The 25,089-nt window shown below is 39.9% G+C and overlaps 1 protein-coding gene across 1 annotated transcript; it reads left to right on the top strand.

Annotated features, from left to right (window-relative positions):
* The first annotated feature begins 3,066 nt into the window (after window positions 1-3,066).
* Window positions 3,067-23,209, top strand: ERMP1 (endoplasmic reticulum metallopeptidase 1). Its single transcript, XM_065657413.1, has 15 exons — window positions 3,067-3,395; window positions 4,203-4,504; window positions 7,980-8,107; window positions 8,462-8,567; window positions 9,423-9,569; window positions 11,029-11,121; window positions 12,470-12,682; window positions 13,553-13,773; window positions 16,113-16,287; window positions 16,684-16,874; window positions 17,446-17,598; window positions 18,127-18,329; window positions 19,050-19,165; window positions 19,623-19,786; window positions 20,925-23,209. The coding sequence occupies exons 1-15, from the start codon at window positions 3,106-3,108 to the stop codon at window positions 21,087-21,089; spliced, it is 2,667 nt and encodes an 888-aa protein (XP_065513485.1). The 5' UTR covers window positions 3,067-3,105; the 3' UTR covers window positions 21,090-23,209.
* Window positions 23,210-25,089: the final 1,880 nt, after the last annotated feature.

Raw genomic sequence — 25,089 nt, 5'->3', positions numbered from 1 at the left:
CTACCAATTGACAGATGCTTCATCATTATTTATTTTTAATCAAAATTAAATGCTTTTCAGAAGACATTGCTCTAGTTCTCTTTCCTGAAATAGCTGATGATGGCCTTAAACTATAAAACTTTCATATTTGTATTTATTTTTCAGCAAGAATGTTATTCTGCTGTCATTTAACTTGGTTTTGCTACCAAGTTAGAAAACAAAGCAGGCCCATAGTCCTTGTGGATGAGAGACTGGGTTTTTACTTTTTCTGCTTAACACAGTTCACAAGCATAATGAATGCTCAATGAAAAAAGGGTTTCCCTCTGTTGTGAGCTGACGAAATTAAGCAGTGTGGATTGCAAGACACGAGGTTAAGCATCAGTTTTCTTGACATAAAGTCAAAATTAATTTATGCTGAATCATTGTTTGGAAATTAGATCAAATTATCTTAAGTCGGTCATTCCAGACTAACAGAGCAATAAAGGGCACTGTATTTGTTGATGTATTTGACCCTGGCGTTCCAGTCATGTCAAAACGTGTATGTACTATACTTCCATCTTAATTCACATCACACAGTGCCCTCTAAAATGCTGTTCTCAGAACAGATGACAAAAGGGCTGTCAGTATTCCAAACATCAGAAGTCTTTCTGATCTAAAGCAGAAAATTAGTTCTGAATTTTGAATTGACAGAATATTAAAAATTGTTTTGACTTGTACAGCATGACTGTCACAAAAATCAGCAGTCAGGTCTTTCTCTTAACTGAGGAGTCTTTTGTTCAAATGTTGTCCAAAGAATAAAGGTAAAAAGACCATTAAGAAAAGGATAAAATTCTTCTACAGTTCTAATCCTCAAGTAAGCATAGAGCCAAAATAAATGAATGATGTGTAGCTCTGATCTTCTCAAACTGTGTATTATTACCCTCCATGTCAAGAGTCAAATTGAAATGCAGCAAAATGTGCTACTGGAAAGAAACTGCCCCTGCATAAAGCTGCTTAGGTGAGGTTTTCAGGAGTGGTGGCTCCCAGTACTTCAGCATTGATGATATTATACATGAAATCAAAATAAAAGATGAAAGTCCATACTTGATTCCATGTTTGACTTCTCTATAAAACTTTAAGCCCTACTCAGGTATTTCAAAGGAGAAATGTAGATCTACACTGGCTGCATATTTCTTTAAAACTACATTTTTAAATGTATATTAGTAGTACTACCTTAGCATCATAGAGATTATTAATATGGCATTTTCAAATGGCAGCTTCCATCCCATCCCATCCCATCCCATCCTATCCCATCCCATCCCATCCCATCCCATCCCCTTTTTGGGTGGTTACATTTAATTAGCTTTGGTTATTTGTATTGCAAGCAGTTCACTGGACTAATTATGCACTTGCATTTTTAAGAAAACATTTACATGGAATTTTTCATCGATGACCTGTTTCTAATGTAAAATCTACTTATATAAGAGCCAAATCTGGGGATATGTTCGTCTACTTGTGAACAGGGAGGTAACATAGATGAGTGAAACAAAAGCAGGAAAAAAAAAAGAACAAAACAGACTAAAACAAACTTCTCAGCCTAGAACTATGTTACTGGGTCTTAAATGCCATAGCATAATCTGGAGCTGTAAATCATAAACTGTAAGCAATGATCTTGTCTGTACTAAGGGTGCAGTGAAGCAAATAAGAAAACTCACTAAACCAGTACATGGAAATTTACTAAAGCACCTGAGGCATGCAAAGAATAGTAATAGCATTTTAGTGCACCACTCCTTCAGAATTTTTCATCCCAAAGGGTATTGCAACTGCTGTTAGAAAGCTTCCATGTGGCAACACAGAGGTAGGGTATAAAGCGGTCATGTTCAGTGTTTAGCTGCAACACTGGATGTATTGAAACAGCCATTTCTCTGCACCACATCATTACATATTTTGTTTCCAGTTTACACCATAGAGCACAAGAGACAAGTGTCTTTTCGGATGTGTTTAGGAGTAGCTGGGTATCTTGCAAAGGAGCGTGATACAGATCGGAAAGACGACCACCAAGCAGCTCTGTCCCATCACTCAAGGACCCTGCGGGCGCAGTCGGAAGCGTGCTCCCTGGAGGGGAGCGAGTGCTGCAGGGGTGACAGTCCCCACGGGGGCTCCCCGCGGCGTGACTTCACCAGAACCTGCCGTTCACTAGCACCTCCAAGAGTTATTGCACTTCACCCCGGGCTGCCTGAACCCCAGGCAAGGCAGCGCTACAGCTACAAAATGCCAAAACTATAATGCACTAGGGGGAAAAAAACCCGCAGCAGCCCCGGGAAGCGCCGGTGCCACGACTTCACGTCGGTGAGAGCTCATCGCCCCTTGTCCCTGCTGGGGTGGCTCTTCTTGCTGCACCCCCACTGACACCACGGTTACTTCTGCAAACTTTCATGCTTTAAGAGCAAAGCATATGCGTGCCGTGAAAACAAGACGACTGGCACATTTAAATATGAGCATGAACTTCTCAGTGAGGGTGACAGAGCACTGGAGCAGGCTGCTCAGGGAGGTTGTGGAGTCTCCTTCTCTGGAGACATTCAAACCCGCCTGGACGCCTTCCTGTGTAACCTCATCTGGGTGTTCCTGCTCCGGCGGGGGGATTGGAGCAGATGATCTTTTGAGGTCCAATCCCTGACATTCTGTGATCCCTGCGGGTGAGGCGGTGCTGCTCGCTCGGGAGCAGGGTCGGGCCGCTGCTCGCCCAGGCGCTGTGGCGACGCAGAGGGCTCCGCGGCTCCCGGGCCCGCTCCGCGGCTCCCGGGCCCGCTCCGCCCACCGGCAACCGCCGCCAGGGCTCCCCGGCCTCCGCTCGGAGGCCCGACGCCCGCGCGGCCCCGCGAGGCAAGGAGCGACCGCCCCCGCCCCGCGAGATAACGCACACAGCGCGTGACACACGGCACCAGCCGGGCGGTAATTCGGCCCCGCCCCCGCTCCCCGTGACTCGCCGGGACCACGCCCCCCGCCCTCTGGCTCCCGGGTGCCCGGCGAGAAGGCGGCGGGGACGGTTTTTGACCCTCGTCAGCTTCCGTGTCGTGCGTCCCCCTGGCGCGGCGCGGCGCGGCGCAGCGCTGCGCGCGCCGGCGGCCGAGTGGGAGCGCGCGGCCCATGGAGCGGAGCGCGGCGGTGCCCGTGCGGCGGGCGCGCGCGGCCGGCGGGCACCGGGACCAGGAGCGGGAGCAGCGCCCCCCGCCGCGGGAGGACGGCGGCCGCGACGCCGGCGGGCAGAAGCGGGGCGGGCCGCGGCGGCGGCCGCTGGCGCTGCCCGAGGCGCAGGTGGCGCCGCTGGTGCTGCTGTACCTGCTGGCGCTGCGGGCGCTGGTGCAGGTGGCGCACCGGCAGCTGCTGAACCCGCCGTCCGGCGCCGGGCCCGCCGACTTCAGCGCCCCCCGCGCCAGGTACGGCGGGCGGGCCGGGGCTGCCCCTCCTGGCCGCGCAGCGGCGGAGGGAGAGCCGCGGGCGGAGTCCGCCGGGGCCGCCGTCGCCGTTGGCGCTCCGCGGGGTCCCGGCGGGGCTGCTGCGGCGGCGGCCGGGCCGGGCTGTGCGGCGGCCGGGCGGCGGCGGAGGTGCCGCGGTGCGGGGGCTGGGCCGAGGGGCCGCTGCCCCGGGCGGGGGGTTGTGCGGCGGGTGTCCCGGCAGGAGCCCGGAGCTCGCTTGGGCGCTCGCAGGAGGCAGGTGGAAATATTTCGAGGGCTCCGGCTCTCGTATCGGCTGCCTCTTGAGGGGGCTGATCAAACGATGTATCCTCCGTACTGTAATTCTCGTAGTATTATAAAGCACCTAGTGACAGGGAAAGTTTCTTAGCAAAACTTTAGTTGGTGTGGATCTTGCCGAGAGTGTGCTCATCCAGACATTTCTGGAGGAGAACGTATGCGTGTGCAGGACCTTGCTGAAGACAGAATCTTCAGCTTCTCCGTTCACCCTTTTGTTTCTCTTTGGATTGATATGTTCCATCAGAACACCTGTAGTTTGCTTTAATATCGTGACAGGGAGGATGAGGAGCCCTGAGTAAAGATAAGTGCTCTATCCCCATTACTATAATGATCTTTGGCATCTTGCCTGCAGTTATGTGTAGCTGGCTTTAGTCTCTTCCACTTACTGTGAATTTTGAAATAGAACAAGGTACAGAAGTGTTACAGTTGTACATGAGTTACGTAGTAAATGTTGAATGTGTTGATGCTGAATGTGTAATTTGTTTCTTGCAGGGAATATCTTGACAACTTAACAGCAATTGGGCCCAGAACAGTTGGAAGTCCAGAAAATGAAGTTTTTGCTGTTAACTACCTCTTAGGACAAATTAGGGCAATAGAAAGAGAAAGCACAGATGCTCACAGGATGTCTGTAGACATACAGAGGCCCACAGGCTCCTTCAGCATTGACTTTTTGGGAGGCTTTACTAGTTACTATGCAAACATAACCAATGTCGTAGTGAAGCTGGAACCCCGAAATGGAGCCGAGCATGCAGTGTTATCCAATTGTCACTTTGATTCCGTACCAAATACCCCAGGTGGGTCCACATGTTCGTTCTGCATTTCTATATGTTGCATGAGCCACAGAGTTTGGCTCACTGTCTTCTCATGCCAAGTAGCCTTACAGCTGTGTGCTAGAATACTGCATGTGTCAACTAGTCTGCTGGATTTCAGTGGGATTCAGAATTTAGCGTGACAGGTTGGTCCCGTTAGAGTCAGGATTTCACTCTTGCTTTCTGTTAGGCAGCGAATTACAGATACTATATTTAGATTTCTAGAAAGTTTGGTTGTATCTGACTTGCATTTTACTGCTTATGCATGTTGTTCATGTGCTGCTTCCACCTGTCATTCAGGTCTTTCCATACTTTTGTACTGATTTAATCCTGGCTCTCCTTTCACAGGGTGCTTTGTGCCAGAAACTGTTCCCACCCCCACTAACCAGTCTGTGTTTTCCCCTCCCTTTGCTGATATTGTGTTTTATCTCCAATTTTTAGGGTGATATCCTTAAGCTATGCTGCCTTTTTTTTTCTTTTTTTTTTTTTTTGTACTCTAGATTTCTGTCTCAAAAGACTGTAGTGATCAAAGATTAAGGTACTGTTGCCTTGGTAGTGTGTACCTCTTGCTGCTACTTTCACTCTCAGCATTGCGTACTGTGTTATTCTTGTCCTCTTGCATATTTATGAATCTAATCATGTTAAGTAATTATTGCAGCAAGAGTGTAAACAGCTTTGTAAATACATAGTTTCAACAGTGCCGGGAAGGTAGGGAAACATAAACTGCATGAAAATATTTGTTGTAACACTTAGCCACAGATGTGTTCTTGTTAATTGCAATTGAAAAATATCTACAGATTTCAATCACCAACATCACTGCTTTTACTGAAATTTCTCCATTTACACCTCACAAGATATTTTATTTTGGGGGCTAAACCTCTGTTCTTTAGTACATGCAAATAGTCTTCATTATTGAGAAAACAGTTGAGTATTAGCTAGAGAAATAAAGCACTTGCCACACTCTTTGTGCCTCTTTTTTCTTTCAATAAATAGTATACAGAGCTTCTCTTTCTCCTCAAGCGTATTTAGGCAAGGTAGGTTTCCAAATTTAGCTTAATAACTGCATGATTATTACGCATGCTCCATAATTTAGGAACTTCAGAGATGCTAATTGCTGTATTTATAGTCTAGATATGGCCGCCTAGACTTAGAAAAAGTATTTCACAAGCATTATACAACCATTATTGAAAACTATTGTGAAATTGATGGTTTATATAAATTGTGCATCTGCTTCTCTGGATTCTAGAAGGATTGTGTCTACATCAATTACTTTCTTTACAGTTACTCAGATAGTAAGATATTTCACCAGCCTTGCACAGAGGTGCCAAAAAATATTAGTGATTTGTGTCGGATTGTACAGAAATCTGTGGAGAAGCTAGAAATCAGCCTGTATGCTTGCCCTTAATCATGAAGCAGTGCAGCCCTTCACACCAACAGCGAGGAACTGCTCCGTCTTTTGTTTTCTTGGTGTGAAACTTGCATGTAACCTGAGCAGAAACCTTTTGTTTTCTATTCTCCTGTATTTCTGTAAGTTGCTTGCTTACATTTATTTAAATAGCACAAAAATGTGTTATTTAGCCAGAATCAGCAGGAGTCAATGGTCAGTGAGCGATATATTTGAAAACTGGATAACAAAACATGATTTACTGTTAATGATTATGCATACAAAATGAGTAAAGCAAAACTCAGTAAACCGTTAGAGCATCAATGTTAGAAAGCTTGAGTAGCCTTTTAGCTAGAGATGCAGGTGAAAATAAGCTCGAAGGAAAAATATAAACTGTAAACTCCTAAAATGTCTCTTGTTCTGATGGTACTAATTTTCAGTTAATGTGGCCTATCTGATTATTTTCTACTAAACTTGAAGGCAGAAACATCCTTGAAATGATCATCGCAGACATAGCTGATAATGTGGTTTTCTTAGGTTGCTGATATTTGCCATGAAATCTGTTTTAACCTCCCATCAGTTTTGCTGTATATGAAGCATGTGAGAGTGATACTTTCTCTGTGTGCTTGTGTTACAGTCTGTGGCTACATGGCTGCTTTAATCAGATGTAAATCTGTTATGTCTGTTGAAACCAATAACTTTTATTTTTCATAGCTTCACAGCTATGAATTAGCACAGCATTAATCTCACTGAAAACTATAATAACTTTTCTGCTAAGTTTTTGACTTAGCACAAGTTAGCCACACTGAGTTCTTTTATCTAAGAGTAGATGTCCGATAAATTCGAGTAGGAATATAATCAGGGCTTTAAATCATCTGGTTTGGGGAGGCTGCTTTTTGGAAAGCTTTTGGCAGAACAGGGCATTAATTTCTGAGAACCAGGTAAGAGAACAGTGTATTGGAAAGAGTTTGGTTTTACTTATTTAAAGTACTTCCATATTATAAGATAAGGCTAAGATTTTGACTAAGATTTGTGGTTATATCCAGAATCTGCCCTTTTCATGTAAGAGTGAGATATGTCTAAATTTTGCCGAGTTTCAGGCTTTGGAAAAGCCGGTTTTTTATGTGTAAATTAAACAGTTTTAGCAGCTAATGAGTCTGCCCTAATAGCGACCGATGGCCTGCCCACACTGTCATTGTCGTCTCAATGCGCATTGATATGGTCTATGCAACCCAGGCCAAAAGGAATTAAGTTAAATTTCTCAGTTTGCTCCCAGATTTTATTGATTAGAGTGGGGTGGGGAGATGCTAGAGTTTGCACCAAGGTGAGGGAAGTGGGGCAGTGGGAGACCTTGGCTGAAAGATGGATGCTTAATCAAGATATAAAAATGGCAGGGCATGGGAGAAAGGGCAAGGAAGGGGGAGCATGTGTAGAACAGGGTTGGATGAGGAACTCGAAGAGAACAGACGATTGAGGTCAGAGCAAAAGGGGTTTTCTGCAAAGAAAGAAGGGTGGTGGAAAGCATCTGATCATGAAAATACTGTGTTATAATGTATACTTGCATTTTAAGAATGTTTTAAAGGTGTGAATTCTGGTGTTTCCTTCGCTTTATTTTGCAGCCTTTTGTTACTTTGGGATTTTGTGCACTTAAATGCATTGTAACATTGTAGAATGTTTTAGAGTGACTTGTGAGGGTATGTTTATTTTTAAAAATTTGAGTACAATATAAGTGAAAATTATGTCCTTGCTTATCCATATTATCCTTAGCAAAAGAGATGATTATCACTTTGCTTGCTTAGTAACTTTGTTAGTCTGCATTCCTTGAACAGTAGTATTGGATCTGATATCTTGTACTCCACTTGCTTAACTTTTGAACATTATTTTTCTTTCTGCTATTGCTTTTAACTAGTACAGAAACAGGGTACAGGCAATAGTAGAAAATATACTAAAGCTTGACATATTTGTATCTAATTTATATGAAGTGACTGCGATAGCATCAAGCTGTTTTCTTCTCTAGTCTTTGTTGCAGTTCTGTGCATTTGTTCTAAGCTATAGTATTCTACTGATTATTTTTAGGTGCCAGTGATGATGCTGTTAGTTGTGCAGTGATGCTTGAAATACTTAATACTCTTTCAAAATCATCAGAACCCCTGCAGCATGCTGTCATATTCTTATTTAATGGTGCAGAGGAAAATATTTTGCAGGTAAGAATATGCCAGAATTATAAAATATAGATCAAAGCTGTGTATTAAAATTCTGACAAAGGAAAGAGTAAATACAAGCCATATACACATTTAATCTGTTGAAATATTAGTTAAATGCCAGTCTTTACATTCCGAAGAAAGTGTACTTGATTTCAACAGGAAAGATACACTTAGATTAATAATATTGTCTGTATTAATTTGTTTAGAAGATTTGAATTTTTTGCATCTGTTTGTGTTGTAAGTGATCTTGCTGCCTTGTCAATATTGAGTTATGATCATACGGGATGAAAAAATAACATTCAGGCTGGTGTGGAAAATATTTGACCTATATTTTTTGTTTGTTTTCCTGTCAAGGCTAGTCACGGCTTCATTACACAACACGAGTGGGCCAAGTCAATTAGAGCTTTTATTAACCTGGAGGCAGCAGGTGTAGGAGGAAGAGAACTTGTTTTTCAAACAGGTACGAGCATGCATTATGTCCAGTTTCTACACTAGGATAATTTGATAATAAACAATGTAGACTTGAAAGAGTTTTGAAAGTGACTCATAAGCAAAAGATAGGAGAACCTCTGTGCTTCTTTCCCCACTCTGTGCAGCAGATAAGTTGCTCTCCATCTTTAGATACATGTAGGCTAAAGCACTGCCACAGAAGTTGCCTCATATAGGTGGAAAGCCTGTGTAGAGCAGAATTACAGAAGTTGTATTTCCCTTTTACATCAAGGAAATAAGGAGAAAAACAGATTGGATATCTCTTACATGTTTCATACTCATACTTTCATATGCTTTATTTAATTTTCACAGTAGTTCTTTCAAAATCTTTGCAGGGAGATGTTGGCATCAGAACTCTATCTGCTGCTCAGGAAGCTGCAAAACTTCTGTTTTGCAGGCTGCAGTTAAACTTCTGCTCTATCCTAGCTGGACTGCAAACTTCCTTCTACTGTTGGAGCTGCTTTATTGTTTACTCGTACTGAATGCTTTAGTGGAGAGACTTTTCTCTAAACATCATAGACAATAAATTGGAAGCTCTGCTAATGGTTGTGACTTCTTCATTAGTGCTGGGTCTTTTATGAGATAGCTTATCTGCTTTGCCACTGAATGCTCAAGGCGTCAGTGGTTTTTTTTTTTTACCCCAAGTGTAACTAATTCTTTCTCAAGTGTGAGTCATTCAGCCAACACAAATGCATTTAGTATGTGTCCTGTGGGGCAACAGCATTAAAACTCTAGTGAGTTCCTCTGCATTATTACCATAGAGATACATATCTTAAGTGAAGTTCAAAAAGTCTTTGTTGTGAACTTTCTGCTCATCTTTCTTCAGGACCTGAGAATCCTTGGTTGGTACAAGCATACATCGTTGCAGCCAAACATCCCTTTGCCTCTGTGGTGGCACAGGAAATATTTCAGAGTGGTATTATCCCAGCAGATACTGACTTCCGTATCTACAGGGACTTTGGTAACATTCCAGGTATGTTATCAGAAGACATGTCAATGTGCATTACAGGAACAAATTTTCCTGCTTTTTTTCGAAGGCAAGAGCCTTTAGTTTTGGTTTGTTGTGTAGTTTGTTACAGATGTTTTTTGGAGACTGCTGTTTTCCAGAAAGAAACTACGTGCTAGAAAAGCTTCCTAAAGATCAGGAAAACACTCCAGGAATTAACAATACACTATGAAATATTTTGTTTTGAAACATTTCGATAATGATACTAATAACTTGCCTGCAGGAATTAAATGTCTGCGTCTAATGGATAAACCAAAATAATATTTTTTTTAACAATGACTTAGTAATTAATGCAGTTTCATTATTTTTCTTTTGGTAATAAACAAGCACAGGACAGCAAGGGAATGGTTCTTGGTTTTGCTGATCTGTTTACAGTTTGCTATCCATTCTGCAGAGGATGACCAGTGGAAAAGAATGTGTAACACACAATGCAAACACAAGTCAAAGGAGTCTCAACTTCTCTGAAATGCTTGCTGTCAGACACAACTTGTCATTGGAGTCACTTTCAAGAAAAGTGATATTTCTGAGTTGATTCTTTGAATAAAACATGTTGGCGTATTCTGAATTGTTTCAAAGTACTCTTCTAGCCTGAAATAAAGTAGGTGATTTTGTACAGGGTGTTCTTTATTTGTTCAGAATCATACCTCAATCATAAAAGGTAAATGAATTCTCACTTGCCTTTGTTTTTTCTGAACAAACAGAAATGAAATATTTGAGTTAAAGAACTAGTTTGTTCCTCTTTGTCCGCTGGTAGAATTGAGGTCTGATTTGTTAAACCTCTGCAAAATTGTGAGGATTCAGATTGTGAACAGCAGCTTTTCGCATATGCAGCTGAGGGGCTGTGTGTTTGGGAAACACTGAATGTATAATTTATCTTGTAGGAAACCTTTTTTTTTGTGATTATGTTTTGTTTATTTTTCCAAGTTATTTAGACTTTTAAATTAAGAGTTTTCAGACTGACTGTTAGACTGACAAATTAGAAGTAAAAATAACACACGTAGCGTTTTGAGATATTTCTGTAGTTCCACAGTCCTGCTTTTTATTACTTTTCAGTGTGGATCTCTATTTATGTTTTACTAGCAAACGTTTGGAAAGTGTCTTGGACATTTTTTTGAAGCTGACATGATTGAGAATTTTCATTTGTTTCTCCAGCAGAGATCAGTTTGTGTACAGATGTCGTGCAAATCAATACATTAGAAAGGACAGATATTTGAAAATGTTTTTAAAGTGTCCTTTTTAAAATACACATGGAATCTCAGTTAGTCATCCTTCTACAAACCAGAGTATTTTGTTCATCTTTAAGAACAGTGAGCGAGCTACAAAGTAGAGCAACGTGTTGTGTGAAATATATCTGAGACTTGTTTTGAGGTTTTAGGTTTGCATAATTTCAAACATACTTTCAAATGTGCTTTTTTTGTTTCTGTAGGAATAGATTTGGCTTTTATTGAAAATGGCTACATTTATCACACAGAGTATGACACATCAGACAGAATTTCAACAGATTCCATTCAGAGAGCAGGTTGGTATTTCAAGAATTTGGTAATTTACTAAAGAGTAGTGCTGTAGCTGCTTTTTCATTTTGCTGTAAGACTATATTCACAAGAAATTAGTAATTTTATTTAGAGTTAGAACATGCTAGGCATGTTCTAAAGAACAAGGAATTAACTGAATGCATGCCTTTAAAATACAAAGGAAATATGTTTGATCAACTCAGGAAGATAAACTTTATCACCATTCAGTGACAATGATTTGAAAGTAACTGTGAAATCTAATTAGGATTATAATGTAGCCGTTGATACCTGATTCTTCAGTGCTCTGTGTTCCTTTTCTCTCAGTAAGTCCCTTTATTGATCAGTGTTCATCATGAGAAGCTTATGATTGAGTTGGTGCCATAGAGACTAATCTGACAACAGACATTTTTCTTTTAGAATGGATGTCCGTCAAACTTACGTGGTAGCACACAGACTTTGGATAAACAGGACTTAATTTCTGCTAACAGTTTGTGCTCATAGCAGGTTATTTGACAGATTGCAGTAAAGAAAATTACATTAAGACCTTTAGTTTCCCAGGAAAAACTAACATAATCCTAAATGCCTCCGGGATTTTTGACTATTTCTTCCCTCCCTAAGCTTATAAAGAAGACAACTAGAGCGTTAAACTTTTCTTGCACCAAAGCAATTGCAAAACAAAGTACAGTTACAAATTCGTGTTGGAAAGCTGATTTTACTGGTCATGGTGATTACATAGAACATCTCTTGCTGAATGTATCATAGCAAAAAAAAAAAAAAAAAAAAAAAGATGACTTTTCAGCCAGTAAGCACTTTTACAGATCAAATAAAAGCAACATGAAAGTTGTTCTTACTTGATTGCATGTGTTTGGGCTCTACTGTGGGAAAGGAAAAGGTGGTTGGTACCTGTAGGGTATGAAGGAAACGAGCCGCCTTGTCTCCCAGTAATCTAGGCAAATCATAGTAACTGGAACATCAAGGGGTTACTAGTGGCAAGGAGGAGAAGAGGAAGGTTAAGAAATTATAAACTCTTCTGTGGGTTAGCCTTGAAGTCCAGTGCTTTAATATCAGAACTGAAGAAGGGCAGAAAGCTTCCAATGTACTCCATACATTGTTACGGCATTTAAATATATGAAGCTTCCCAAGTATGCTTATTTTAGTGACAGCTGTTTAGATTAGCTCTTGAAAATACTATGTTGTGCATACAATCAGATACCAATTTCAGAATAATCAGTTGTATATTCACATCTTTGAGGATATTTTAATGCAGTTTTATTTTTAAGGATGTTTATATTTAAAAGAATGCTGTATACTGATTCTTCAACCTTGATGTTATGTTGTGTATCTTCTTTTTAATAGGTGACAATATTCTAGCTGTTCTAAAATACCTAGCAACATCAGATAAATTGGCTAAATCTTTTGAGTATCGACATGGAAATGTTGTGTTCTTTGATATATTTGGTTTATTTGTCCTGGCTTATCCTGCTCGAGTTGGCATCATCATGAACTATATTACAGCAGCAATTGCTTTTTTTTATTTAAGCAAAAAAGTATTACAGCCCAAAACCAGAGGTAAGTCTAGTTCTTAAAAAAATCCATCACATTACTCTTTAGTCAATAGCAATTACTAGGTTAAGAAGTGTTTAGACAATTAAGACATCTTTTTAGATAAACTTCAGAAATAAATTTTAGCTGTACAGCGTGCCATAGGAGTTGCTTTGTGTTTAGATCTCTCAACTCTGAATAATTTTGATGAAGAAAGATTATCCTAGGCCTGGATGTCTAGCACTTAGGAATCACAATTATGTCTCTTATCTTTTCATGAAGGTAAAAAATCTCTTAAAGATCTGACAATGGAAAAAAAATTGCTTGGTATCTATATAAACTCTATTCTGTTAGCACAGGTAGGCCTTCAGATCATGTTTCTTTAGCACCTGTCCATAGGCAGGAGCAAATAAGAAAACAACAAATAGGGAAAAAATAGCAAAACTTAATAAAGGGCATAAAACAATAGTTATGTGTACGAACATGCCCGTTGGTTTGTTTTTTAAAGTCAAACCAAAACAAACACCCCTCCTCTCACTTCCTACCCCCAAATCCAGCAAACATTTTTGGAGTAAGAAAAAGTTACAAGAAAAACTTTACGGATGGTAGAGTGGCTCCACTGACTCCCTAGAGACATTTTTACTATTGGGAACATGATAGTCTCTGAAATACACTGGTACTCTGGGAATAAATGTTGCAGTGGAGAAGACTGCAGAAAGACTTGCAAAGAAGTAGGCAAAGTGATTTAGACCATGCTGTTAAGAAATTTTCAGAGTGGGCTCCTCACACAGTTTTATTTTGGTCATTAAAGCGATTATACTGTGGACTAATACCATCTTAATGATAGTCTGCAGTAGAGTACATGACTATTGAATGAAACATTTTTCTTCTTTGTAGTTATTCATAACCTGAAGAAATTCTTTACTGCATTTGGCTTAGCACTGATAAGTTGGGTCTGCACCCTGGCGACGGTCCTTATTGTGGCAGCATTCGTCTCTGTCATTGGACGGTCTCTTTCTTGGTACACCCATTTCTACGTTTCTGTGTTTCTCTATGGCACTGCAGCTGCAGCTAAGCTCATTCTTGTGCATACTTTAGCCAAGAAGTTATTTTACAAGGTAAGCTTCACTTCATTGCTAATGATGAAAGCTAATGTACTGCTTAATCTGTGGAAGACTTGATTTTTGCAGTGATTAAAAAGATGCAAAAGGTTTTCTGTGTTGGACAGAAGTGTTTAAAATGTTGCTGTAAAAATTGCATCATTTAAGCATAAGGATTGCTCTACTAAATCAGAGGGTTGAGAGCTTCGTCATTTAAGGCTTTTTCCTTGCTAATGACTTGTATGAGCTGCTTCAGAAAAAAAGACTAAAGCCTAGTGGAAGGAAGTACAAGGTACTATTTCTTTCCCTGTCTGTACCTTCCCTTCCTGGCATCACTTCAGTGATAAGAATCAGAGCAAGAGCTGAGGAATTCAGGTTTTTTGATACCTTTCAGTGTTCCTGATAATTGCAGAAGCTACATGTGTACTCAAATGTTCTTTGAATCTTACCAGTTCTTGCCTCTAAATGTACTTGTATGACGTGTTCACTAAATTTAATAATTTATTTTGATATGTATCTTTTAATATTTTTAGTCTTGATCTAATTTATCATTTACATTTTGTTGTGAAGCTTGGAATTCCAGTTATCTCTAGTTTATTCTGTCCTTTTATTATGTGTGTTGTTTTGGGGATGACATTTGTATTTTAAGCAAATGATATATTTTTTCAGATGGTTCATAGGAGAGCTTTTTTTTTCTTACATCTATCAGAATTTCTAGTTTTGTCATACCCTCTTCTAATACAGTATCTGTGCTGTACAGAGCTTTCTAAAGGAAGCTGTTGTAAAAATCTGAGCAGTCACTCTTCCCTCTATGATTATTCTGATTGTTAGTTGCTTTGACCACAGCTGGAGACGAACAGAGGTCTTGATAGCCCGTGTTCTTTTCTGCAATAGGTAAAGGTCATTTAGGTCCCTGCAAGGCTTGGTGAGGATTTGGTGTGTTACCTTCCCATTGCTGTAATTTGTCATGATTATTGTCTATCTACCTTTTTTGCTTAGAATTCTTTTTTATGGAGTAACCAACGTGATTTAACTTGCATAACCATGTCATAATTATAGCTAATAAAAATTAAAAATGTTTAGCTGATAGTCTAGTGGTTTTGTTTTAAAAACAAATATGGCCTTGAGGTGATACCTTGAGGTATCTGACAGATGACACTCTTCCAGGGCAGAAGTCAACTACTTGAGCCTGTTGGGTTTAGGTGTTAGGCACAGTAATATTTAGGTATTCAGCTTGCTGTTACTGATCTTGCCAGCCATTTGCACGAGCTTTGGGCAAGGGAATTTAGGAAACCTAAGTTGTCAACCAAATCCAGGTTCATCCAAGTATTTGAACAAGTTCAAGGAGTTACTGAAACTTGATTGTATGGAAAGTTCTGGGTGGATCTATCATGCTTTATCTGGAAGTGGGATTTTTATTTGTTTGGGGAAGGGGAGTGTTAGCTAGTATATGTATGTTAAGAAATACGTGTATGTGGTTGTGTCCTTTTGTGGAAAATGTGAGCCACTTATAAAATAGTTGCTATGATACCATTTTCTAGTCTTTCAGGAGAGCGTACTTTCTCTAACTGTTCAGCCATTCCAGGTTCTGGATCTACTTCTGCCTGCTGATTGTCTGATCAGCAGATCAATCAACTTGATATCATGAGTCTCTTGATTTTCTTGCATGCTACAGCATGCAGTACACCATACAGCTTATGCTGCCTCTGTAACTTAGTTGTATTAAAGAGTTACATCAATTTTTTGGAAGCTGATATCTTACTTGGCTATCACAGACAGTGCCTTGTTGTTTTCTGTTGGTGGCTCAAGAATTTGTGATTTAAGAAACCTTTTGATTTGAAACAGGTTTGGCAACTCATCTTTCCCCTCCTTCCTTTCCCCTCCTTCCTTTCCCCTCCTTCCTTTCCCCTCCTTCCTTTCCCCTCCTTCCTTTCCCCTCCTTCCTTTCCCCTCCTTCCTTTCCCCTCCTTCCTTTCCCCTCCTTCCTTTCCCCTCCTTCCTTTCCCCTCCTTCCTTTCCCCTCCTTCCTTTCCCCTCCTTCCTTTCCCCTCCTTCCTTTCCCCTCCTTCCTTTCCCCTCCTTCCTTTCCCCTCCTTCCTTTCCCCTCCTTCCTTTCCCCTCCTTCCTTTCCCCTCCTTCCTTTCCCCTCCTTCCTTTCCCCTCCTTCCTTTCCCCTCCAAGTGTATTGTCATGGGTTACTATAAATGGTAAGAGAATGGTGAGATGATGCTCATCAAAATTGTTTTGTCCAAGGAAAACAATTATACACCAGAAATAAGGATTTTTTTAACTGTTCTCGTGAGATGTGATACATGGAATATGCTCAGTAAATAATCGAGTTGCTTGTTTTGTTGCAGAATATGAATGAGCAGTATCTGGGAGATATTTTTTTTGACGCCTCATTGATGATTTGGACTGTAGCATTGGCTGTGATTACTCAGATGGGCCTTTGTTCAGCGTTCATTTGTACGTTCTGGGTAGCATTTCCTTTACTCACTAAGCTGATGATCCATAAAGAATTCAGCCAAAAAGGTATGAGTTTTGAGGGGAAGAGGGTTGTATTTTGGAACCTCTGCCCCTACTATTGTATATTGGGTGTTTTCCTCCAAACTCTTGTTATTTAAGCAAAAGAAATTCCAGACGTTGGGTTCTGGGTAGTCAGAGTACATATGTGATGTTTTTGTCGCAAGAAAAAGTGGTTTTGAACTAAAAACAATTTGAAAGTATGGAAAAGCTTTCAAAAAACACTGAAAAACATCCCGTGTCTCAGGCTAAAACTAACGATAATATATGAGGTTATTAATAAGTGATCAGATACTTTGATGGACAGTAAAGGTTGTTTAAAAAAGATTGTAATATTTAAACAGTGTTTGGGACAGAACACCTGTCTTCTTTTTTTTTTTTTTTTTTTTCTCCTGTCCCCTATAGGTGCGACAATGAAGTTTGTCATGATGTACATGCTGGGAATGTTTGTTCCTTATCTGTATATGATGTATCTTAGTTGGACTGTATTTGAAATGTTTACTCCTATCATGGGACGAAGTGGTTCAGAAATTCCACCAGATGCAGTGTTAGCAGGATTTATTGTGGTCATGACTATGATTCTGTCATCCTATTTTGTAAGTAGAATTTCTAAATGTTTAAAACTTGTAAACCTTTCCTTGAGTTTAAAATCAATGTTTTCCTAAACACTTGAAGTTAATGATACTTTGACAACATCTTAAATGTTACGGGAAACTTATAGGAAATGTGTCGAAGATTCTATGTTTTAACTTACTCAAAGAAAAGTCATTGAAGCAGGGGCTACAGAAATACATCTGTTCTATGATGAGGTAGTAAAGATTGATGTAAAATATGCACTTAATGCTGGAGTTTGAACAGGCATTCATTTTAGGTGAAGTATGGTATATGGGTAAACAATACATAGCCTACATTTAAAAAAATATTCTAGATTGTTGTTGACAGATGTTTTAGGAAGGGGAAATTTTTGAAAGCTCCAGAAAGTGCTCACTTTATTAGTTTTGGTTTTAAATACTGAAGTTACAAAGAAGCGTCTTGTGTCAGGTACTACTGGCAATGCTATCTTCTTAATGTACTTCCAGTTCCATAATTGGATTTTAGAGTTATACAAATAGTGTCTTATTTCTAAGTCTTGCAGTTTTATAACTGGGATGTCTTTTTATTCTCCAGATTAACTTCATTTACCTTGTCAAAAGTACAAAAACGACGCTAATAACTTTAACTGCTGTGTTTGTAGTCACTCTGATTCTCGTTTGTAGTGGAATCTTCTTTCCTTACAGTTCTGATGAATCTAATCCAAAGCCTAAGCGAGTCTTTCTCCAGGTAAGAAAAGCCTTACATATTATATTGCCTTTGTTTGTTGTAAGTGTTTGGTTTTTCCAAAGCTTAATCCCCTCCTTCTTCACCCCCCCAAAAAGAGATTAACCTTCCCTTTCTTGCTTGCTCTAATGATTATTCCTGGGTTTGAAAGCATTGCTTAGGTTTTCCCATGTTCAAACTCCGTGTTTGGTTCATCCATGTCAGAAGAGCAGGTTCTTGAGCGGGTTTTAAGTGGGAGAGTTGAGTAAGCAATGGTAATTTAAAAAGTAAAAGTGATGGAAGATGAGCAAATACTTACAGGCACAGTCATCTGCTGAATGTAGGTGTTTTGATGGTATGTTTCTTTTATATGTGTAATTCTCTATGCACTCATACATACTCAGATGCGTGTTCCATGCATGCTGAAAATGCAGTAGATTTTAAGGATTGACATGAAGGATATTTCAGAACCACTTTGATTCTTACAAACTGCACAGGCTCCATCATCTTTCTGTGGTGTTGGTGTTTTGTTTTTTTTTTTTCCTTCTTCAGCACACAAGGAGAAGATTTCATGATCTAGATGGAAATGTGGTTAAAAGTGACTCTGGTATATGGATTAATGGATTTGATTACAACGGAATATCTCATATAACCCCCCATGTACCTGAAATCAATGACACCATTAGGACTCCATGCGAGGAGCAGGCTCCTTTCTGTGGTCTTCCTTGGATTCTGCCAGTGCATTTCATGTTCCGGTTGGTGTGAACTCTGCTTCACTTGTGCACTTACTGCCAAAGAACATTGGTTCTTTATGCAATCTTGCTTATGTAACGGAAGAAAAAGAAAGGCTAATCTTCGTCTAAAAGTAAATAATCCTTCCAGTTTAGAAGACACTTGAACTTCTGTCCAGGTTCAGTGTCTTCAGCCAGAATCTCTGCTAGAGATTGCTGGGTCTGCTGCAGGAGCTGTAGAAGTTGATGTGTGGAAAATCAATGTCAGTGCTAGTGGAGAAGAAGTGGAGAACTTCCCCCTTCCAAAGGGCAGTTCAGAATAGGAGAATGTATGTCTCTTCCTTTCTTCTCCCCAGCCCCAGCTGACAGCAGAGGAGGTCTAGAATAGCTTGTCTCCACAGAAGAAAACCACCTGCTGTGACTTTTTCTCATACCCCAAGAATCTTGTGAGCAAAAGTGTAGCAGCTTGAAGATGCAAATATTCTTACTTATGCTATTGTTTTGTTAATTAAGGGAGACAAAGGTAATGAATGAACACACTGACTGTTATTCTGTTAATATGCCCTTTAAATATTTGTCTGGCCAGAAGGTGCTAATTCTACCCACCTTCTGCCAGAAACAGTAGCTTTTGAATAGTCTGTTCAGTAAGAGCACAGGCAGCTGTACTATAAAAGAACTTCTTGACTTCTCATATTTAGTACCTCTGAGTGTTACATTGTGAATTCCTTTTTTCTTTTTGGTCAGGAAAAACTGGTATCTTCCTGCTCCTGAAATTTTTCCAAGAAGCCCCATTCACTTTAAACTTCTGTCCAAGGAGCTGATGCCCTGGAACTCTCTGAGGCTAAGCTTTGAAGTGTCTGGTGAGTGACAGTTACTGAAGCTTCTGGTTTGTGATTTGTGTTTATTTTTATGCCCATAATAAATCAGGTTTTGAATCCAGTGCTGCAGGTTCTACTGCCATTCCCAAGAGCTTTTTGAGTTTAGCATGAATGAAGTCAGTTTCATAACATGCTGGAAGCTGTGGGTGTTGTGTTGCAGTTGGTATTTGGGGGACTGATAACCTTGTCTATTTTGAGTAAGCCTTAATCTTTTTATAGCTAGTCCTTTCTTAAAGGCCATTTTGTAGCTCTGTCCCTCTCCTACTTCATCATCTCATTTATCTCACTGCTTACAAATAACTGAAGCTTTTTCTGTAGAGATGATGTTTTGGAAGACGCAGACAGTAGCATGTTATCTTTGTATTACTATATAGGAAAATAGATGGTTATTGTACCTCCACCTGTGGAGACATGTCGATAGGTGTCCCTGTCTCTGCAGGTCCCAGTCACATGTCTCTGTATGTTCGACCACATGAAGGGTCGGCTCTGTCCACCTGGTCTCTCGGGGATGGGACGCCAGTCGCTGGTGTCGGAGGAGACTACTTTGTGTTTTACTCCCATGGGCTGCAGGCTTCGCCGTGGCGCTTCTGGGTAGAACTGACAGTGAGTATCCTGTTGCTGGAAACCCAGCGATCCCTTGGTCTGCTCTGTTGTCACCGTTTCTGCATTCTTATGTGAAAAATGTCGTAATAACTTTCTTAATCTTTGCCTTACTTGATAGATACTAATTTTGCTTCCCTCTTTTAATTTTTCTGTCAACTTCATATTAATCAGCTCACACATGTTTTTGATGCTTAGTGTACTAACTTGTCAAACAGCCAAGGTGAGAATATTTTTGTTGTCTTCATGGTCATAGGTTGTATGTTTGGATTTCTGTGATCTTCACCTCATAGTTCTTGAGGTTTATCTTTATTATTGTTATTTCAGAGTTCTTTTTCCCATTGTGAGTAGTTCCCTTTACATGTATTTTGTTTGCTTGGTTTTGGGAAATTACAGGGAGTCCTTGGTGGGAAACTTGCTTGTCTTGAAGCTGAAGAGTGTTGTAAAAGCTTTGTTTTCTAAATTTTCTTTTACATAATTTTCACTTGGAAGCAAGGCGTCCAGTATTGTGTTTCTGGTGGGATTTATATTCCTCCCCTTGTTAGCTTGCCAGTGAAGAATTTTTTGCTGATTTGTATGTTGTTATTATAGGTTTAACAGTGTATTATTCTTTGAAGAAATGTTACAAGAACCTTTGAAAATTCAGAAAGTCGCTTGTTCTTTCCTGGATCAGGCAGTCTAAACACTTTAAATAGAGGGTACTTGATAAAGGCAGACAGGAATCTGCAGTGTGACAAGCTTTGCAAGGTTGATAGTGGCAAAGGTAGGCAGGGAAGTCTTTTCCTCATAAGAATTCACAATATAAGGATCAATATAAATACTATGTTGGAGTCCATGTCTTGATTTGTCAGCAAACTGGCAGATACAAGCATTGAAGTTAAAGCATGTGCGAGTGAGGTACCATGTCAGAGGCACTGTGATCTAAATACCTCGTTGTAAGTTCAGTTCGAAAGGAACTCATCACGTAATCAGACAGACACATTTGAAGTTAGAAAGTGTTTTAACATAGAGGACCAAGAGTTGCAGGATGAAGTTTGTTGCATAGTTATTAAGTCTGTAGAAAAGTTGATCTGGATTGATCTTATGTTTTAAAGCCATAAACAATCATAAAAGTCTTGTGTTTCCCTCTTTTCACTTTCAGGCCCCAGAAAAGCATTCTCGTGGAATAGTCTCCCTCGCCATAGCAGCACATTACTTTTTTGGGGAAGATCAAAAGTCACCTCAACTCTATGCCTTACTGAAGAGGCTACCAAACTGGACATTTTCTTCTGGTTGGTCCTGCACTTATGACCTTTTTGTCTTTTAACACTGACCGTATTTCTCTGATGCAGAATGCTGCTGTAGCAAACATGTTTTAACAAGATGCCAGAGACTTTCACAAGAATTAAAAGTACTTTGGCGACAAATGGTGTTTCTTTGGTAGTCTGGCTGCTTAAAGGCTACTGCTGTCTTGGGGATATTGTGATACTTCTTGTCAATGTGAATACAGTTCACCTTGGTTCTTCCACTGAAATGGCAGAAGTGAAAACTGCATTTGAGGAGGTAATGTTAGCATAATATGAGGACAATTGTAATGAAGGGCCTCGTGAAATTATTTTGCTGTTATTGCAAATGTACTTCGCGCACATGAGGGGGCTATTGCCTAGCAATCCTGTCCGTCCTAAGGTAAGACCTTCAGCTAAAAGGTGCTTGTTCGTATGGTGGGGGAGCAGAGGTGGCAAAGTCCTAAACATTACTTTTGTCACTGGATGAAGTCACTGAAAGCTATGATGCTTGTGTGGGTTGCATTCCTAGTCATTGGCAAATGCACAATGCTGAAAAATCAATATTTTGATGGAATGTGGTAATTATTTATCTAGATTATTTTTTCAAAATAATTTGTTTTTCTTAAAAACTTGGTTCCTACCCTTTTGCCTATGTCTTCAGTGTTACAACTTGAGTGGGTAAGGTTGGCCTGACTAACAACTTGTGTTTTGGTTCCTGTTGGGATCTTTCAGTATCAGCATATAAGCATATGACTTGCTCTCTTGTATGTAAGAGTGCCAAGTCCCCACTCCTTTATGTGGATGTCTTATAATTAATCTACTCTAATTTATTAGAATTGGCTAATTTTTGGTATCTCCTCTGGAGAGACTTTTGGTAATGTGACAGTATTGCACTTTGCTAATACATTTAACTGTTTCTTAAAATACTGTTTGTTTTCCATAAGGGGAAAATACCAAGAAGAGTTATTTTTAAAAAGATGTCCAATATCTCTGGATTGCTCTTGTTTTATTTCCACAGAATGGGTTTTATAAATGACCGTGAGTCATGTTGAATATCTTCCAGTTTCAGTTGACAAGCTTCGAGTTCAGAAGCCACTAACCTCTTGTCTTTTTCTTATAATCCCATTTCTTTTCATTGCAGTGTAATGGTTAGTTTATAAAATTCAAAGAACTCTGTGTAGCTGAAGAAACTTCTTTATGCTTTTTCCCAAACTAGTTATAAAACATTCTGTGGCATAAATGCCATGCTACAAATTGTACAGATTTAGTATTTTGTTCATCTCATGAGTATTGCCAAATCACATACAAAGCAGATTTTGTGAATGCGTCATCAAGCCAAAACCTGCTAGTACCGGGAAGTTTGCAGGGCATGTGGAAGAAAATTTTGTGACGCTAAGTTTTGTGAGCTGTGATGGACAGCAGCTCCCTGATCAGGTATTTTTCCTTTGAATTGTTCTGTAGTTGTGTACCATAGTGGCAAGAACCAGTTTCATTTGTTGTGAGGTACATTCACAAAGACTGTCAGCTGACTCATGGACTAAGGTAAAAGGCTTAATTACTGTAATCATAAAGAGCTGGCCATCAGTATTGTGAATCCAGTGGGTCTTTCTACGTTAACATGTGCATTAATCATAACTCATTTGATTGTATCTGACTTGAAACTACAATCCCTATATTACACATGTATTATTTTTTTTAAAAAGTGCTATTAACGAGTTGAAAAATGGAGTTTTAGTTCATAACTTGTGTCTTGAATCTCAACAAATGTTTTGTACTGTACACTAGCTGATGCACAGCTAGTTAACTAAAGCTGCACTGATATTTACCATCTTCCTCAGTTTTGATTTTTGTGTTTTGCCTCTGATTTAAAGCTTTGCAAAAGTGCTCTGTGAAGAACTCATACTGGGAGCCAAAAATATAAAAATGCCTGTTAGCGATTTCTGCAACTTCAGTGAAGCAATAACTTTTGCTAACTCAGGATTTAACCTTTATTACATAATTTGATTATGAGAGATGTCTAGTTTGTAAATTTGTCTTTGTAAATAAAAGCAAAATTTAACCAGTGAAACTTGATTTCCATCATGATTAAAGGCCTACTTCATAGAATCGTATCAGTTGGAAGAGACCTTCAGGGTCATAGAGTCCAACCATAACCCAACTCTGGCACTAAAGAACGTCATCAACACATCTTTCAAACACCTCCAGCGATGATGATTCCACCACTTTCCTGGGCAGCATGTTCCAATGACTGACAACCCTTTCCGGGAAGTATTTTTTCCTAATATCCAATCTAAACTTCCCCTGGTGCAACCTGAGGCTATTTCCTCTTGTCCTATCACTTGCTACTTGGGAGAAGAGACCAACCCCCTCCATGCTACAACCTCCTTTCAGGTAGCTGTAGACAGCGATCAGGTCTCCCCTCAGCCTCTTTTTCTCCAGGATGAACAGCCCCAGTTCCCTCAGCCGCTCCGCATCTGACTTGTACTCCAGAGAGAAGTATTTCTACCCCAAGCTTCAATAAAACATCAGTGCATTGAATAAAGAGAATTCAAATGTTTCCAACCAAAATGATTCTAAGTGTTGCTGGAGTTGGACAGCTAGAGTTAGAGCTATGTAGAAGATAAGCATGGCTAAGTAATGTAAAAATTACCTGAGTTCGGAATTGTTAAAATCAGGGCCCTGGCTGGTTGACTGAAGAGGGAGGTTGTTCCTGAAACAAGATATGGTATGAAGAATCACCGGTAGCAAAGCTAAGTATTATTTGCAAAACTGTTAGTTGAGAGCAAATTTATTGTTGATCACAGGTAGAAAAACAGGATGGAAACATTTGCTAACTGTTTCACTGTCCGTCTGCTTCCCCATTCAGTACAAGCAGATTAGTCTTCTGCTACTGTGGTTTATTATTTATCATAAAAAGTGTTGTGTGTTTTATTCTGTGAAATATATACAACACAAGCAGCTGGTAATTTTAAGGATAGAAGGGCATGGAAGTAGAAAAAGTCTGTATTTTTAGTAGGGTCAGTAAGCACTGGTTGATTGGAATTCCCCAATGTTCATCTGAAACAATGTACATGCACACCTTTTCTAAATTGCTGTACACTTCTTTAATGGTAGAGTTCTTCCCTGATATTTGATGGTTTTTTGAATCTGTTACATTCTCTGTTAACATACTTAGTACTCTGTTATGTATCTTATAGGTAAAAGTTTGAGAAGTAAGCATTTTATGAATTTAAGCATGCGATTGTACATGTTTGGTTACACACTAATGCAGCTCTAGTACCTTTAGATTGCCTGTCAGGTACAAGTAGGCATTTGCAGAAAGAAAGTGTTGGGATAGGTACAATGAACAGGAGAATTTCAGCGGTTATACATGAAGTGACAGACAGTTGAGCTGAGCGGAGCCATTCTGTGTTAGCAAGACCTGTCTTTAATGTCTGTTCAATCTAGGGTAGGTTGCAAGCCTGTTGGAAAAACGCTATCCAAATAGACAAGGTCTGACAAGTCCACACAGAGCTAACTGTAGCATGTGGGACAGAGCTGCTGAGGAGTTCACCTGCATGGTAATGCTGTTGATTACTTTTTGCCTTGGGTGCTAAGCCAAACCTGGTTCTTGATAATGATCTGGAAGGAGCCTGCAGGATGACCCATCAAAGAACTTGATACATAGTCTTAGTGAAGGATGGTTAAAAAGCCACACAAGATCAGTAACTCTTAAGTGCTGTCACGGAAGTTGTCTAAGGTCTTTTTCAGAATGGTATGGGAAGGGTCCTCCTGGCTCTGAAGCACTGGAACATACTATAAGCTGGCATTAATCTTGCTGACCACTAGAATATCTCAACAGTCTTCAGCTATAAGATAGGAAATTATGCTGAAACAGTAAATTGGGTCTGAGGACATTTTTCCTTGGGAGTCCTCCTTCCTTCAGTTGAGGCCAGCTTACCACATTATCACAGAATCACAGAATGTTAGGGATTGGAAGGGACCTCAAAAGATCATCTGTTCCAATCCCCCTGCCAGAGCAGGAACACCTAGGTGAGGTTA

This window comes from Caloenas nicobarica, chromosome Z (assembly GCF_036013445.1).
Source record: "Caloenas nicobarica isolate bCalNic1 chromosome Z, bCalNic1.hap1, whole genome shotgun sequence".
NCBI lineage: Eukaryota > Metazoa > Chordata > Aves > Columbiformes > Columbidae > Caloenas > Caloenas nicobarica.
Note: the sequence above shows the minus strand (reverse complement) of the source record. Positions and strands in the feature narration are given on the sequence as shown.